The 13,578-nt window shown below is 42.1% G+C and overlaps 1 protein-coding gene across 14 annotated transcripts in view; it reads right to left on the bottom strand.

Annotated features, from left to right (window-relative positions):
• The window catches only part of PPP3CB (protein phosphatase 3 catalytic subunit beta), a 74,337-nt gene that overhangs the window by 38,222 nt on the left and 22,537 nt on the right, over positions 1–13,578 (bottom strand). For 13 of the 14 annotated variants that reach the window (XR_012905747.1, XR_012905750.1, XR_012905749.1 and 10 more), the window contains 3 exons: positions 4,738–4,849; positions 3,951–4,096; positions 16–155 (listed from right to left, as the gene is read on the bottom strand). Coding sequence is in view for 10 of the 14 variants with exons in the window: in XM_075935724.1 (XP_075791839.1) it covers positions 16–155; positions 3,951–4,096; positions 4,738–4,849 (398 nt within the window). In the remaining 4 variants the exon portion in view is untranslated. Of the gene's footprint in view, positions 1–15; positions 156–3,950; positions 4,097–4,737; positions 4,850–5,293; positions 12,294–13,578 lie in introns of those variants that run through there. The other variant, XM_075935725.1, reaches the window with a different exon arrangement.

Below are 13,578 nucleotides of genomic sequence, written 5' to 3'. Positions count from 1 at the left end.
TAGATTTCTTTTTACCTATAAAAATAGGAGCATCCCCTGACTGTATTATGATTGAAGTGCTCTTGTGATTTTTCATTTCCAAAATCTTCTGAGGGATCTGACCACAATATGTCACACATTGGTCCAAATGCAGGAGGCTCTTTGAATCTATCTAGCTGTTTAAAAAAAACCCACAAAGTTGATTTAAATATTATATAGGCCAATTTTGCTTCTTTACCTTTATCGTTTATATATATCCACCAAAGCCAAAGTATTTCAGAGTAAATAGCACCCATAATAGGAGACAGGTAGTAAAAAAATTTTTTCTTCTGTGCAAGGCAAAGGCATGCCAAAAACAATACGATGACTTGAACATACAACAATAGAGAACAATGAAGAATTAATTATTAGAAGAGGTTAGGAAACCTCCAGACTGATGGAGGTGTAAGTTTTGAGAAAGTAAATTTACAAAGAAGGAACAAAATTGTCCTTTCCAATCGGAATTAGTAAGCAATAGCAGCATAGAAAAAGTACAATAAAAGGGAATTCAGAAGAACTACCAGCTAGCATGACCAGACAACCAAATGCAGCATCCAAAGAAACATCCACATTAGACTATTTCTTCATTCCTTGATTAAACAATCATGTAAAGATCTCTGCAGATTTTTTTCATAGAAAGCTTTATTGCTCTGACATAACATTGCTGTGAACCTTGTGGAATGGGCCTTAAATTTGGAGGAGACTTTTTACTTTTTCTTTAAAAGGCTTCAGTAAAGTCCTTTCTGACCCATTTGGAAACACTTACTTTAGTGGCTCGGTTCCTTTTCCAGTGACCAGAGAGAAAAATTATGGGACTAACTGTATTAGCGGTCAGGAAGAGAAAGCTATTATTCCCTGTGAACCAGACACAAAAGGAGCATGGATGTACAACACTCTGAAACACTGTTTTACATATAGACAAGTCACTCCATTTTACAGACAACATAGAAAAGGACAAAGATGTGGCAGGTTCTGAGAGACTGTGCGGCTAAGTGGATGTGTGTCTGATATATTAAAGAGCTGGGTTCTAGTCTCATATTGTGGAGCATTTTAGTGGGGGTATGATACAGAGCTTAATAGTTGCAAAGAGTACAATACTGTAAATATCAGTCAGCAAAAAAGTTAATTTAGAACTAATTCTCTTCTAGTTCCCAGTAATTTGCATTTATTTCTGCTCAACAAGATTTCATCCTATTCCCTGGCAATGGAAGGGCTTCTGCTCCATGTGGTGTCCTCCAGAGAGGAGGATTATTAGTTCATATGTTGGGTTGAGCAAGAGTTGTTGGAGTCATCTTTTGGCAGCCGCTAAGCTAAGTTTCTGTTCCCAGGATTTCTAATGCAGCTTATGCTCCTGTGATTTGTTACCACTAGTGCCACCAGTCTTAGAAGATTCAGGGTGTTTGGTGTGCTACCAAAATGTATCTGTACAACACAAGCGATGGTCAGAAAATGAAGATTTTCAATTATTTATAACCTAGCCAAACATAAATGGAATTTCCTGGCACATGCAAAAGGCACTTCCTCAAACCCAGGGCTATTAACCTGCTGTGATCAAAACTTGCTGCACACAATGGAGATCTGAGAGCTCAAAAAAAGAAAAGGTTCTAAGACTCTTTTATAATGGAAGATGTTGAGCAACTCAAACATAGAAATTATCCTAATTTCTAGGGCGTTTCTAGACTATGCCGAATGGTCAAAAGAGGATATGCAAATTCCACAGGAATTTGCATATCTTCTTCTGATCGCGCTTTCGAAAGTGAAAGTAATTAAGACGCGGCTTTTTTGGTGAGCTGCCCCCTTCGTCGAAAAGCCACTCTTCCTTAAAAAAATGAGGTTTATGTGGCTTTTCTACAAAAGGGGGGTTCGCTGAAAAAGCCGCGTCTTAAAAGCCACAATCGAAAGTGTGATCGGAAGAAGATATGCAAATTCATATGAAATTTGCATATCCTCTTTCGACCATTCAGCGTAGTCTAGATACACCCCTAGAGTCAGAAACTCTCTCGCTGTCAATATCTCCTAAGGTATCTGAATGAATCTTGCCCATTATAGCTACTATTACACCTTTGTATGAGAAGACATAAGCTTCAGTACAGGGCTCCATTCTTAAAAGTTTGACAAGTGGTAAAGAAATACAGAAATTAAATTAGCCAGATCTTTACAGAAAGATGGTATTTCCCTGTGGTGTAAGAATCACTCAGTATAAACAGAACTGTAAAATTCAGAGAGCTTTACAACAGAAATGTAAATGGTGATTCTTCTTTGGCTTTCTTGGCCTGTGATCTCCAAAATTCAGCTTCCCCAGCAGAACCAATAACATATTATCAATTTCTCCTAACGCATCACACAACTCATAGATGACAAAAAAAAAAGCAGACTAGAACATTTTTTAGGAACCAAGACTGACTTGGTTTTTCATTTTTCATGCAGTTGGCTTGTTACCAGTTACACAATTCTTCCTTTCCCACCCCTTGCTGCCACCTTTTAAAAGCAGACCTGCCAACACAGGGTGAAAGACGACCTCCTTTCAGGACCTTTATTAATTGCAGATAAGGATGTGAACAGGTAACCAGTTAACCGTTTACCCAGTAAGCCTCACCCTTAATAATCAGTAACACTCTTATGGAGAAGGAATCAAATGCTATGCTCAAAATGTCAGATGAAAAAAGTTTAGTTATGTGCAAACAAACTGCAAAAAAATATTCAAAAGAGAAAGCAATAGAAGATTAAAAATTGTAATATGATAGGACCATCACCACCTGATATTAATAATCTATATGAGGTAAAACCCACTGACAAACATGTAGGAATTATCAGCCAGAAAGCTTGATATCCCAAAACTTGTATTCCACTAAAATGAAACCACTGATACACTAACTATTTAACATCAAGCAATTTTTTGAAGACATATGCTCATCATCTTTAATTACCTATAACTACAGCACTTTCCATACAAACAGGACTATTTCAAAAGGCTGCTGGTGAAATAAATGCTCTACCGATTGTCCATAAGAGTAATTCAGGTTGTTGAATTATTACATTAGATTACAACTTTACAAGTGCAAGGTATTTCAGAGAAAAATATAAATCCACATTATCAAGTTAGAAATACACGTTTTCAAATTAAAATTACATTTATATTTCGAAAGAAATCTCTTATGAGAAGAAAACAAATCAAACTACAAAGTATGATTCATTGCATACATTCTTTACATGATATAGCTATATTTAGTGAGAACTATCCTATTTTAAAACTGAAATCTGCTTTTATCAAAAATTTCTGGTTCTCAATATAAATTTTGTTTTTCTAAATAAACTTAAGGGAGTCAAATCAGAATGGTCATGTGGACTTCTAATATTTCTTTGATATAGAAATCCAATATAAAAGCTTTGCCAAAAGTTAGAGGTAATATGTTAGAAAATGGCATAAATAAATGTCAAATATACAAAATTTAAAGTACTTAAAATATAATTCTACATACAGCTGTGAAACGCAACTCAAGCCTGGTTACTTTAATACATCAATTGATTTTTAAGGCAACGCTTAGTGTTTACAAACTCAATCCTGCAACATGCTAATAAAACTCTAGCCCTTCTACAGTAAGTAACTTAAAGTGTGTGCATGAATTAAAAGACCAAACTCTAATAAATTTTTTGGTACAATAACATTACTCTAGAAATTAAGTTGTTTAACTGCAATTATGGCTATGTGCTTGATATAATAAAATCTGTGATTACTCATCTTCTTCACAACAATATTTTTTTAAAAAAAACCCTGCTCTACAATCCAAGTGTGGGGATCCTGTCTTGCGCTTATAAAGAGCCAGTAAAAACCAAAGACTAATACACTGGCCGGCTCACAAGAGAGTGACCATTGAAAGGAATCACACAAATCCCCCCATCCCCATTTATTTTAGAAACAAAGACATACTCACTCTCTTAATGTCATCAAGTGTGTTTATTTCAGGTGAAAGTCCACCATGAACACAAAGAAACTGTTGGTTTAAAAGTGCAGCAAGAGGAAGGCAATCAAAAGCTTCCATACAAGCATCATAGACTCTTTCTGAATACTTTATTTTACCTGTAGAGAAGAAAAAACAACGACTATTACATAAAATGAAGAAACTGCTCTAAATGTAAAAACATTCTTCTATCGCAAATCCTAAAAATCAGAAAAACAGCACATTTTATTAAGCTTAAAAATCAAGACATTGGCAAAGCTGCTTCAAGAAAAAAAAACACTTTACAAAACTTTAAACTTGTATTTGCCCCTTCCTCTGCATCCTCAAATATAAAATAGACACACATTTTTAAACTAAAAAGTGTTAAATAATTCAGAAAAATGAAAATAACTTTTAAAATCATGCTTGCCAATTATATAGAATAAGCAGCTATAAATGGTGAGTTTGAGATCTTTTGAGTGACAAGGTTATTGACTTCTGTGCTGATTTTCCACAAACATTTCCATAAAAATTAAGCCCCAAAAGATTTTAAAAGCTGCATGGATGTTAATATACAAATACACAGTTCAGTTCTGCACACACTTGCTCCCACCATGCTTATAACTGCTTGTTGTTCCACTTAACTCAATGCAACTACGAGTGAGAACGTTTGCAAGAGCAGTCCCTTAACAGCATTTTTAGATAAAATTACCTCTTCAGAAAAACAACATCAGACTGAAAGTACTAGTTTGGCAATACTACATTCCTATACAGTACTTACATTCTTGCTTAAAGGTAAAATATTCTGTGAGGTGTCTGCATTCATGATTGCCTCTCAAAAGAAATAATGTATTTGGATACAGAATCTTCAAGACCCATAAGTACAACACACACTGTTAAAAACAAAAGGTATCCAATGACAAAGATTAATTTACAATTTTTTAGAAAGGTTATTAACAATGAAAATACTGTCCCCTTATGAAGTAAATGAATATTATCAATGACTTCTATTTCAAATGTTGACAACAATGATCATTTCATAACATTGCTTTCCTGAGTCAGCAGGCAAATTCATTATCTGAATTATGCACGCAATTTTTACTTTCCCTAAATAAAATTAAAAACAGGCCTCAGGAAAAAATATACTTCAGTGGATGTTCACACACAAAAAAGATACTATCATTTAGTACAATTCTGATGAGTTTATTTGTGGAGACATCTACTGTTCATAAAATCTGACCTCAAAGTAAGGATTTTAGAGATTATCTGGCAAAAGAAGGGAGAGGAATTGTTTTGTCATAAAAACTGTGGCAGCACCACAAAGCGAAGTTACTCACCTTGGTGCAGTAACTGTTGTTCTTCAAGATGTGTCTCCCCGTGAGTGCTCCACTGTAGGTGCTGGGCTTGCCTCGGCACCGCAGAACGGAGATGTTCAAACCCATACCCGATTGGACCACGCATGCGCCAGGAGAGGAGAGGGGGTGTCTCACGGCGTTAGTGCTCTCCCGCACTGCACAATCCGGTCTTATCCAGTTTTTCAGACCCGCCTCAGGAGCTGCAATAGACAGAAACAGACTCCGAAGCGGGGAGGCAGGTGGGTAGTCGAGCACCCACAGAGACACACAACTCGAAGAACAACAGTTACTACATCAAGATGAGTAACTTCGCTTTCTTCTTCAAGTTATGTCCCTGTGGGTGCTCCACTGTAGGTGACTCAGTAGCAGTACCCACCCGTGGAAAGGAAAGTGGGATTTGGAGGCTATTATCTATTCATGGATGAAAGTACAGCAGATGCTACGGAAGTATCCAGAAGCCACCTGCACTGGATAGCATAGTGCTTGGCAAACATGTTGTGAGAAGCCCAAGTGGCTGCTCTACAAATATCAGAAAGAAGGACACCTTTCAGGAAAGCAATGGAAGTTGCTACCGCCATCGTAGAGTGGGCTCTAGGGTGCTGTGGAATGGCACATTTCATACAGCATAACAGTGGGTTATGCAGGAAACAATAATGTCGGATATCTGTTGGGATGATAAAGGCTCTCCCTTGGAATGTTCAGCAAGGGAGACTAGTAACCTGTCAGTTTTCCTTAAGGTTTCTGTGTGCTCTATGTAAAAGGCTAGTGCTTTGCGCACATCTAATGCGTGGAAAACTGCCTCACATGATGATGCATGTGGTTTCGGGTAAAAAGCCGGTAAGACCACTGGCTCGTTAAGGTGGAAGTCCGAAGAGACCTTAGGGATCACGGCTGGGTGATGTCTCAGGATCACACTGTCTCTGTTAAAAATGGTGTACAGAGGTACTGCCATAAGAGCTGGAATCTCACTCGCACGTCACGCAGAGGTGATGGTGATCAGAAAAACCAATTTCATCGTGAGGGTCTGGAGAGGAAATGAAGCTAGAGGCTCAAAAGGTGGTGCTGTGAGAGTCCCAAGTACTAAGTCCAGACTCCACAAGGGAGAGGAAGTAGCACGTGTAGGCGGGTTCAGGTTTATTAGACCGTTAAGAAATCTCTTAGTGAGAGGGTGGGTGAATAACAATGTGCCATCTATTGGGTGTCAAAAGGATGTCAATGCCGCAAGATGGACTCTCAGAAATGCTAAGGCCAATCCACTCTGTTTTAGGTGCATCACATAATCCAGAATAACATGGATGGGTACTGTTTGAGGATCCATATTGTGTTGAGAGCACCAGGAGGTGAATCATGTCCATTTTGCAAGGTAAGTAGATCGTATGTTCTGTTTCCTACTATGGATGAGAATGTTCTTGACCTGGTCAGAGCAGAAAGCCTCGGAAGCATTTAGCCAACTAGGCACCACAATGAAAGGTGAAGTGTATGCAGCTGTGGATGTAGGAGAGAGCTGTGGTCCTGAGCGAGGAGGTTCGGGATTAATGGGAGGTGATATGGCGGGCATAGGGCCAGTCATAGGAGGAGTGGATACCAATGTTGATGTGCCCACGCGGGCGCTATTAATGTCACCGGGGCTTTGTCTAGTTTGATTTTCTGGAGGACTCTGGAGGTAAGACGCATAGGCGGGAAAAGCGTACATGAGAGGAACTCTCCAGTTGTGGAGGAAGGCGTCCCCCAAGGAATTGAGACTGAGGCCCACCCTGGAGCAGTAACGGTGACACTTCTTGTTGGCAGTGGCAAATAGGTCTATTTCAGGAGTGCCGCACTGTCAAAATATAGAAAGGAGGACTCCCTGGTGAATCTCCCATTCATGGTCTGTTGCGAAATTCCTGCTCAGGGAATCCGCTATTGTGTTGGTAAATAAGACGCCACAAGGGTTATGCCGTTGGCAATGCACCAGTTCCATAATTGGGTTGATGCTGCATACAGCGATCAGGACCGTGCGCCTCCCTGACGATTTATGTAATACATGGTCACTATATTGTCTGTGAGAAACCCCATGGTAGATAGAGTTGCAAAGGTATGTGTGAAAATGTCTGCAGGCGCTGGCAACTGCTCTGAGCTCTAGCAAATTTATATGTAGCAGAGACTCCTGCGGCAACCAGCGGCCTTGGATGGAAAGTTTGCCCATATGAGCATCTCAGCCAATGAGGGAGGCGTATGTGGTAATGTGGCAACGGGGTGGAGGCTGACGAAACCGGGTGCCTCACAAGAAGTTGTTGTGTCTGGTCCACCAGTGGAGAGAGGATTTGGCTACATAGGGAATGGTCACTACCCTGTGTACATTGTGCTTCATCGGGTTGTAGATTTTGTGCAGCCAGTTTTGTAGCGTCCGAAAATGTAATCTGGCCTGGGGTACGACGTATGTTGTGGAGGCCACGTGGCCCATCAATCTGAGCACTGTTATAATCTGTACTGAACATTTGTAGAAAAGTTTGTCTAGTAGTTTTTGTATTGTCTGAAATCTGTCGATGGGTAGGTAAACTCTTGTTGAAATGGAGTCCAGGCAAGCGCCTATGAATTCTATATTCTGGGTACGTTAAAGAGTGGACTTGTCATCGTTGACAAAGAGGCCTAAAAAAGGAAGGTTTCGCTCGTAATCCACACCATTTCGGACATTTCCGCCTACGAGCCTGCTTTTATAAGGCAATCGTCTAGGTAGGGGTATATTATCACCCCTCTGTGTCGCAGATGTACAGCTACTACTGCCAGAGTCTTTGTGAACACCCTGGGTGCTGTTGCGAGGCCAAAGCGTAGAACTTGATACTGAAAGTGATCTGTACTGACTGAAATGTAGAAATTTCCTGTGCACAGGATGAATTGTTACGTGAAAATAAGCATCTTTGAGGTTGAGAGCAGCAAACCAATCGCCCCACTCCAGAGTAGGTAGTATAGAGGCTAAGGTCACCATCTTGAAGCGTTGTTTGCGGAGGTATTTGTTCAGCTGTTGGAGGTCTAATATCGGTCTCCATCCACCAGTTTTCTTTTGTACCAAAAAATAGCAGGAGTAGAATCCTCTCCCTTGAAACTGAAGAAGCACTCTTTCTATCACACCTATATAAAGCAGGTGGGTGATTTCAGTGCATAGTAAGTCCTCACGAGATGGGTCTCTGAAAAGGGATGGGGATGGTGGGGCAGTGGGAGGAAGAGAAAGAAATGGGATGGTATACCCAGACTGGATTATTTCCAGAACCCATCTGTTGGTGGTAATGCTGAGCCATTAATGGTAGAAGGGCCTTAGCTAATGGTGGAACACATGGAGGCTTGGGAGGGTTGTCTGCTTGCTCTCGACCAACACGTCAAACATGCTGTTTGCTGCCGGGTTGAATTTGTGTACAGCTGGTAGGGTTCTGCTGTCTCAGTGGTCTTTGACGTTGAGGATGACATGGTTGGTCGAACCGTCGTTGCTGGTGTTGCCACTGCTGTCTAGTGTGGAAGTAATCATACCATCTTTGGAATGGTGTATGACGCCTTCTTCTGAACGGTGGGGTGTACATACCAACGATGTAAGTGCTGTTCTAGAGACTTTACTAGAATGTTGAACGGAATCTGTCTTTTCGACAAATAATTTGTCTTTATCAAAAGGCAGATTTTCTACTTTTGTCTGCAACTCTCTAGGGACTCCTGCGGACTGAAGAAATGAGGCCCTTCTCATAACTACAGAAGTAGTGGTAGTGCAAGCTGCCGTGTCAGCGATGTCCATAGCTATTTGCAGACTTGCTCGTGTAGAAGCGTAGCCTTCCTGAACGATGGACTTGAGCAGCGGTCTTTTGGAATCTGGCGGTGCTTCCATTAAGGCAGTCAACTTCGCCTAATTGTCAAAATTATGGTTTGATAAGTGTGCGAGGTAATTGGCAATTCTAAGGAGTAGTGCTGAAGAAGTATACACTTCCTGCCAAATAAATCGAGCCTTTTCAACTCTTTGTCCGCTGCGTTGCTTTTATATTGCAGCGCTTTTGCTCTTTGATCCGCCTCATCAAATACAAGGAAGTTGGGTTGTGGGGGGTAAATAAAAACTGACTTTCTCGGGAGCACGAAGTACTTCTTGTCAGCACGTCTGTTAGTTGGGAGGGCAGAGGTTTGCCATAATTCACTGGCCACCTCTAACATCGCTTCATCCAGAGGTATAGCTAATTTGGCACTCTGGTTGTCTGTACATTCTTAAGTAGGCGATGTTGTTTTTCTATAATTTCAGTTAGTTGTATTTCCTGCGAAGCTGCCACCCCCCTTTTAAAAAGGTCCTGGAATTGCCTTAAATCATCTGGTGGAGAGACATCACCAGGTATGACTGCCTCATCCGGCGAGGAGAACTGATCCATGGGAGATACTTCAGGGGTTTGTGAATCTGCTGCAGTTAATTGCCTCTCCTCCTGGTCAGAAGGAGGAGGGTGGGTTGGCAGTGGGTCCTGATCTGGAAATGGAGGGGCCGACAGTGGGGGATGCCTGGAGGAGGAATATCCCGTAGTGGACCTTGGTGGGGATCTCGGAAAGTAACAGTAATGATGATAACGCGGTGAATATTCCCTGTGGTAACGTGAGTAGTCATAGCTGTCCTGGTGATTGTACGATCACCGTGAGGGAGAGCACCTGTAAGGATGGTGCCTCGTACAGTCATGCCTAGAAAATGATCTCCATGAATGGAGGGATGGAGAGGGAGAATAAGATCTTCTGGGAAGTGGAGAGGGAGAAGCAGAGAAACAGTGAGAGTATCTTCTGGTAACTTTTGGGGGTGTCAGGAGCAGAGATGGTAGCCTATCAGGTGAAGCATATCTCCTAGAAAGCTAGGGAGATCTTCTGCTTGATGGTGAAGGTGGAGAGGGCGACGGCGTCAGCGAAAATGCAAGAGGCGGTGAAACTGGAGAAGGACTACGAAGATGGTGAGTCTTTGCTCATGCTTTGGCCAGTGCCAATTACTCCGGTGCCGAGGCTGCCTGGCGTATTGAGGTCGGTGCCGTGTGCTCTGGCACTGAGCCTGGGGCCGCTTGCCAATGTGGCCAAGTCGGTACCTCTCGCCTCTGTTCTGTCTCTTGGCCATGCGCCGGCAGTGCCGGGTGGTGACAAGGAGGGTTGAGAGGCTCTCGGTTCCGCGCCGTAGTTGGCACCATTTGCTGCCGTGCCAGGATCAGTTCCATTTGCTTCCATGCCGGGGTTGGTGCCGGCTGAACAGGCGGTGCCGAATCTAACTCTGGGGATGCAGAAGCATGTCTTATCAGTGCCGAATGTGCATGTGGTTCCGTCACCATGGTCAGTGCTGATGGCTTAGGTGCGGATACCGCCGGTGCCGCCGCTGAAGAAGTTGCGGCTAAGTGACCCGATGTTTCAGGCGGATTGGCCTTTTTGGGTGGTTTAGAAGATGAACAGGCACTCATAAGCGAAGTGACTGACTTAACCGCTGAGCTAGCTCTGCCCTGGGAAGTTAAGGGCAGCGATCTAGTGGGGGATAGCTTAGTGTTTTTCGGGGGTGCTCAAGTTGGAGACAAGGCACTCCTCTTTTGCGGCTGCTGACTGTTACTTGGTGGAGAGGATGATCCTGCAGGCTGAAGAGCTTTATCAAAAACATTCATCCTAAGCCACATTTCTCGATCACGGCAGGCCCTAACAGTCAGTTTTGAGCAATGTACGCATTTCTGCGGTACATGGATCTCGCCCAGGCAGCGGATACAAGCCTCATGGCCATTCAAGGCCAGCATGGCGTTGTGGCAAAGAGAGCATTTTTTGAAGCCTGGGGACCCAGGCATATTTGATGTGTATATTTACTTTACCCCCCCCTTTTTTTGGTAAGACGAACTATATACAAAAGGAAGATTATAACTGGGAAAGGAAGAATGAAAACTTGATGGTGTACTTTTTAAGAAATATATATAGCGGTGTTTTGGGTTTTGTTTTTTTTTGAAAACTAGAATGAGAACAGTAATGTCAACAGGTATGAACCAGAAAAACAAAAAAGCTGAGGAATTTAACTGGTTTTGTCTCACAAGGGGTTGATAATGAAGAGAGAAGATCTGCTCTGTCTGAAGCCTGAGGCGGTTGAGAGGAACTGCGGATCGTGCAGCACGGGAGAGCGCTAACGCCGCAAGACACCTCCCCACCCCCCCACGCATGCGCGGTCTGATCAGGTCTTTGAACATCTCTGTCCTGCGGCACCGGGGCAAGCCCAGCACCTACAGTGGAGCACCCACAGGGACATCACTCAAAGAAGAAAAAAAGTTTATGGTTGTATCCATAACACCACGGTCATTTCTACACTACGCAGAAGATAGATGCTGCCACAGTTGATCTACTGGGATTTGATTTAGTGGGCCTTGTATAGACTCTGTGACAGGGTCAGAATGGAAGGCTATAAAAAAGTATTGGAGGGGAGATCTATAAGTCTCAGACTGAGAAGATCTCTGTTCCCAGAGTAACAGGGAGGAATGGTTTAGAACCACCAGAGGCAGTGGAATACCTGGGGCTAACTGACCAGGCCTGCCGAGACACCTGGAGGTAATTAAGAAAACCAGCTCAGACTGGCTATAAAAGCAGTTTTGCCTACAACTGGGGCATGTGTATAGCTGAGAGAATGGAGGAGAGTGCCATTGGTAGTAGGAAGAAAGGAGACAACAACTGAACAATAAGATGACGAACCGGAGAGTTGGTACTGGGGAAGTAGCCTGGGGGTTTTGGGGCGGTCTTATAGCAGGAGTTGGGGATTAACACAGGCAGCTACTATTACAGGATCCTGAGCTGGAACCAGGTTCCCACCCTGCTCCCTATTTTCACTTGGGAAAAAGGATTGTGGAGTTTAGGGTTGCCAGATGGTTTCAACAAAAATACCCGACACACTTGACATTACATCACAATCTACATTACATCTTATTTAGAAAATACCGGACATTTATATTTTCTCAATTTGTTTCCTGAACAGAAAGCTCAAGTACTGGACTGTCCGGTTCAAGCCAACTGTAGTGGAGTTTATTCTCTGTTTTACTATGTGCTGGCCAATGATGAAAAGAGCTCAACGAACAGCAAACTAAAGCCCTAGGCATAGTGCCTAAAACTGTTGGCTGCTGTGAGTCTCTGATGAAAGCAAAATCCTCCAGGAAGCACAGGACACACCAAGTGTTCATGGGAGCTTTGTCTCAGCCTCCTAAATCAAACTCAGAGACTTTGTCTACACTGCAGGAGTTTTGCACAAGAAGATCTTCCGCAAAAACATCTTGCACAAAAGCGCGTCCACACCTCAAAAACACATCGCAAAAACGATGTGCTTTTACGCAAGAGAGCGTCCACACTGCATGGACACTCTTGCGTAAGAAAGTTCTGATGGCCAGCACCTGTGCCTTTTGCACAAGAAACCCCTGAGGAGCGTCCACACACCTTTTTGCGCAAGAACTCTAGTGCAAAAAGGAGTTATTTCTTGTAGAAAGAGGTATACCTACACCGCAAAAAGCCCTCTGTTCTGCCATTTTACTTGTAAATTTTCTTTAGCAAAAACGCGCTTGAAATGTGGGTGCTCCGTGGGGTTTTGCGCAAAAACGGCTGTTTTTGTGCAAAACCCCTAAAGTGTAGACATAGCCAGAGTGTGTTCCTTTTGGTGCCAGTACTCCTGCTCCTCAGAGGAGTAAGGGAAGCTGATAGGAGCGTTTGCTCCCACTGGCCTCCTGCTGTGTGGATGGTGCGGAAACGCGAAATATGTCGACTCCAGCTATGTAATTTACTTCAACTATCTCACTTCAAACTTCCACTGTAGTGTAGAAGAGGCCCTAGAGATTACCCTTCACTTTTTATTTTTTTTAAACAATTTGTTGTTAAACATTAGTGATTTAGCAAAACTGGAAAGTTAATTTTATTCAAAGATTATACATAGTATATGGTGAAATCACAGTAATGAACTTTATTTTACCAATACTGCAATTATAGGGAAAAAAACAACCATACTCCCCCGATTTTCAGGGGAACATAAAGGGCGAAAAGTTCCTCAATTTAGGATCCATTACTATCTAGATAAGAAAGTTGACAATCTATTGCTTACATTTTTTATATTATTCTAATGCACTTTTTAGATTAAGCATAGCAATAAAAAGTTTCCAACTACACTAACCTTAGTCAAAGGTTATTTTTGGTTTTTTTTTAAGACAAAGAACAAGTCTAAATTTATTATTTGCTATGTTTTTATAAAAAAATACCTTGTGTGGAATGGCAAAAAAAAAGATGTTTAAAAAAATTAAAGTAAC

Source organism: Pelodiscus sinensis, chromosome 8 (assembly GCF_049634645.1).
Source record: "Pelodiscus sinensis isolate JC-2024 chromosome 8, ASM4963464v1, whole genome shotgun sequence".
In the NCBI taxonomy this organism is placed as follows: domain Eukaryota; kingdom Metazoa; phylum Chordata; order Testudines; family Trionychidae; genus Pelodiscus; species Pelodiscus sinensis.
Note: the sequence above shows the minus strand (reverse complement) of the source record. Positions and strands in the feature narration are given on the sequence as shown.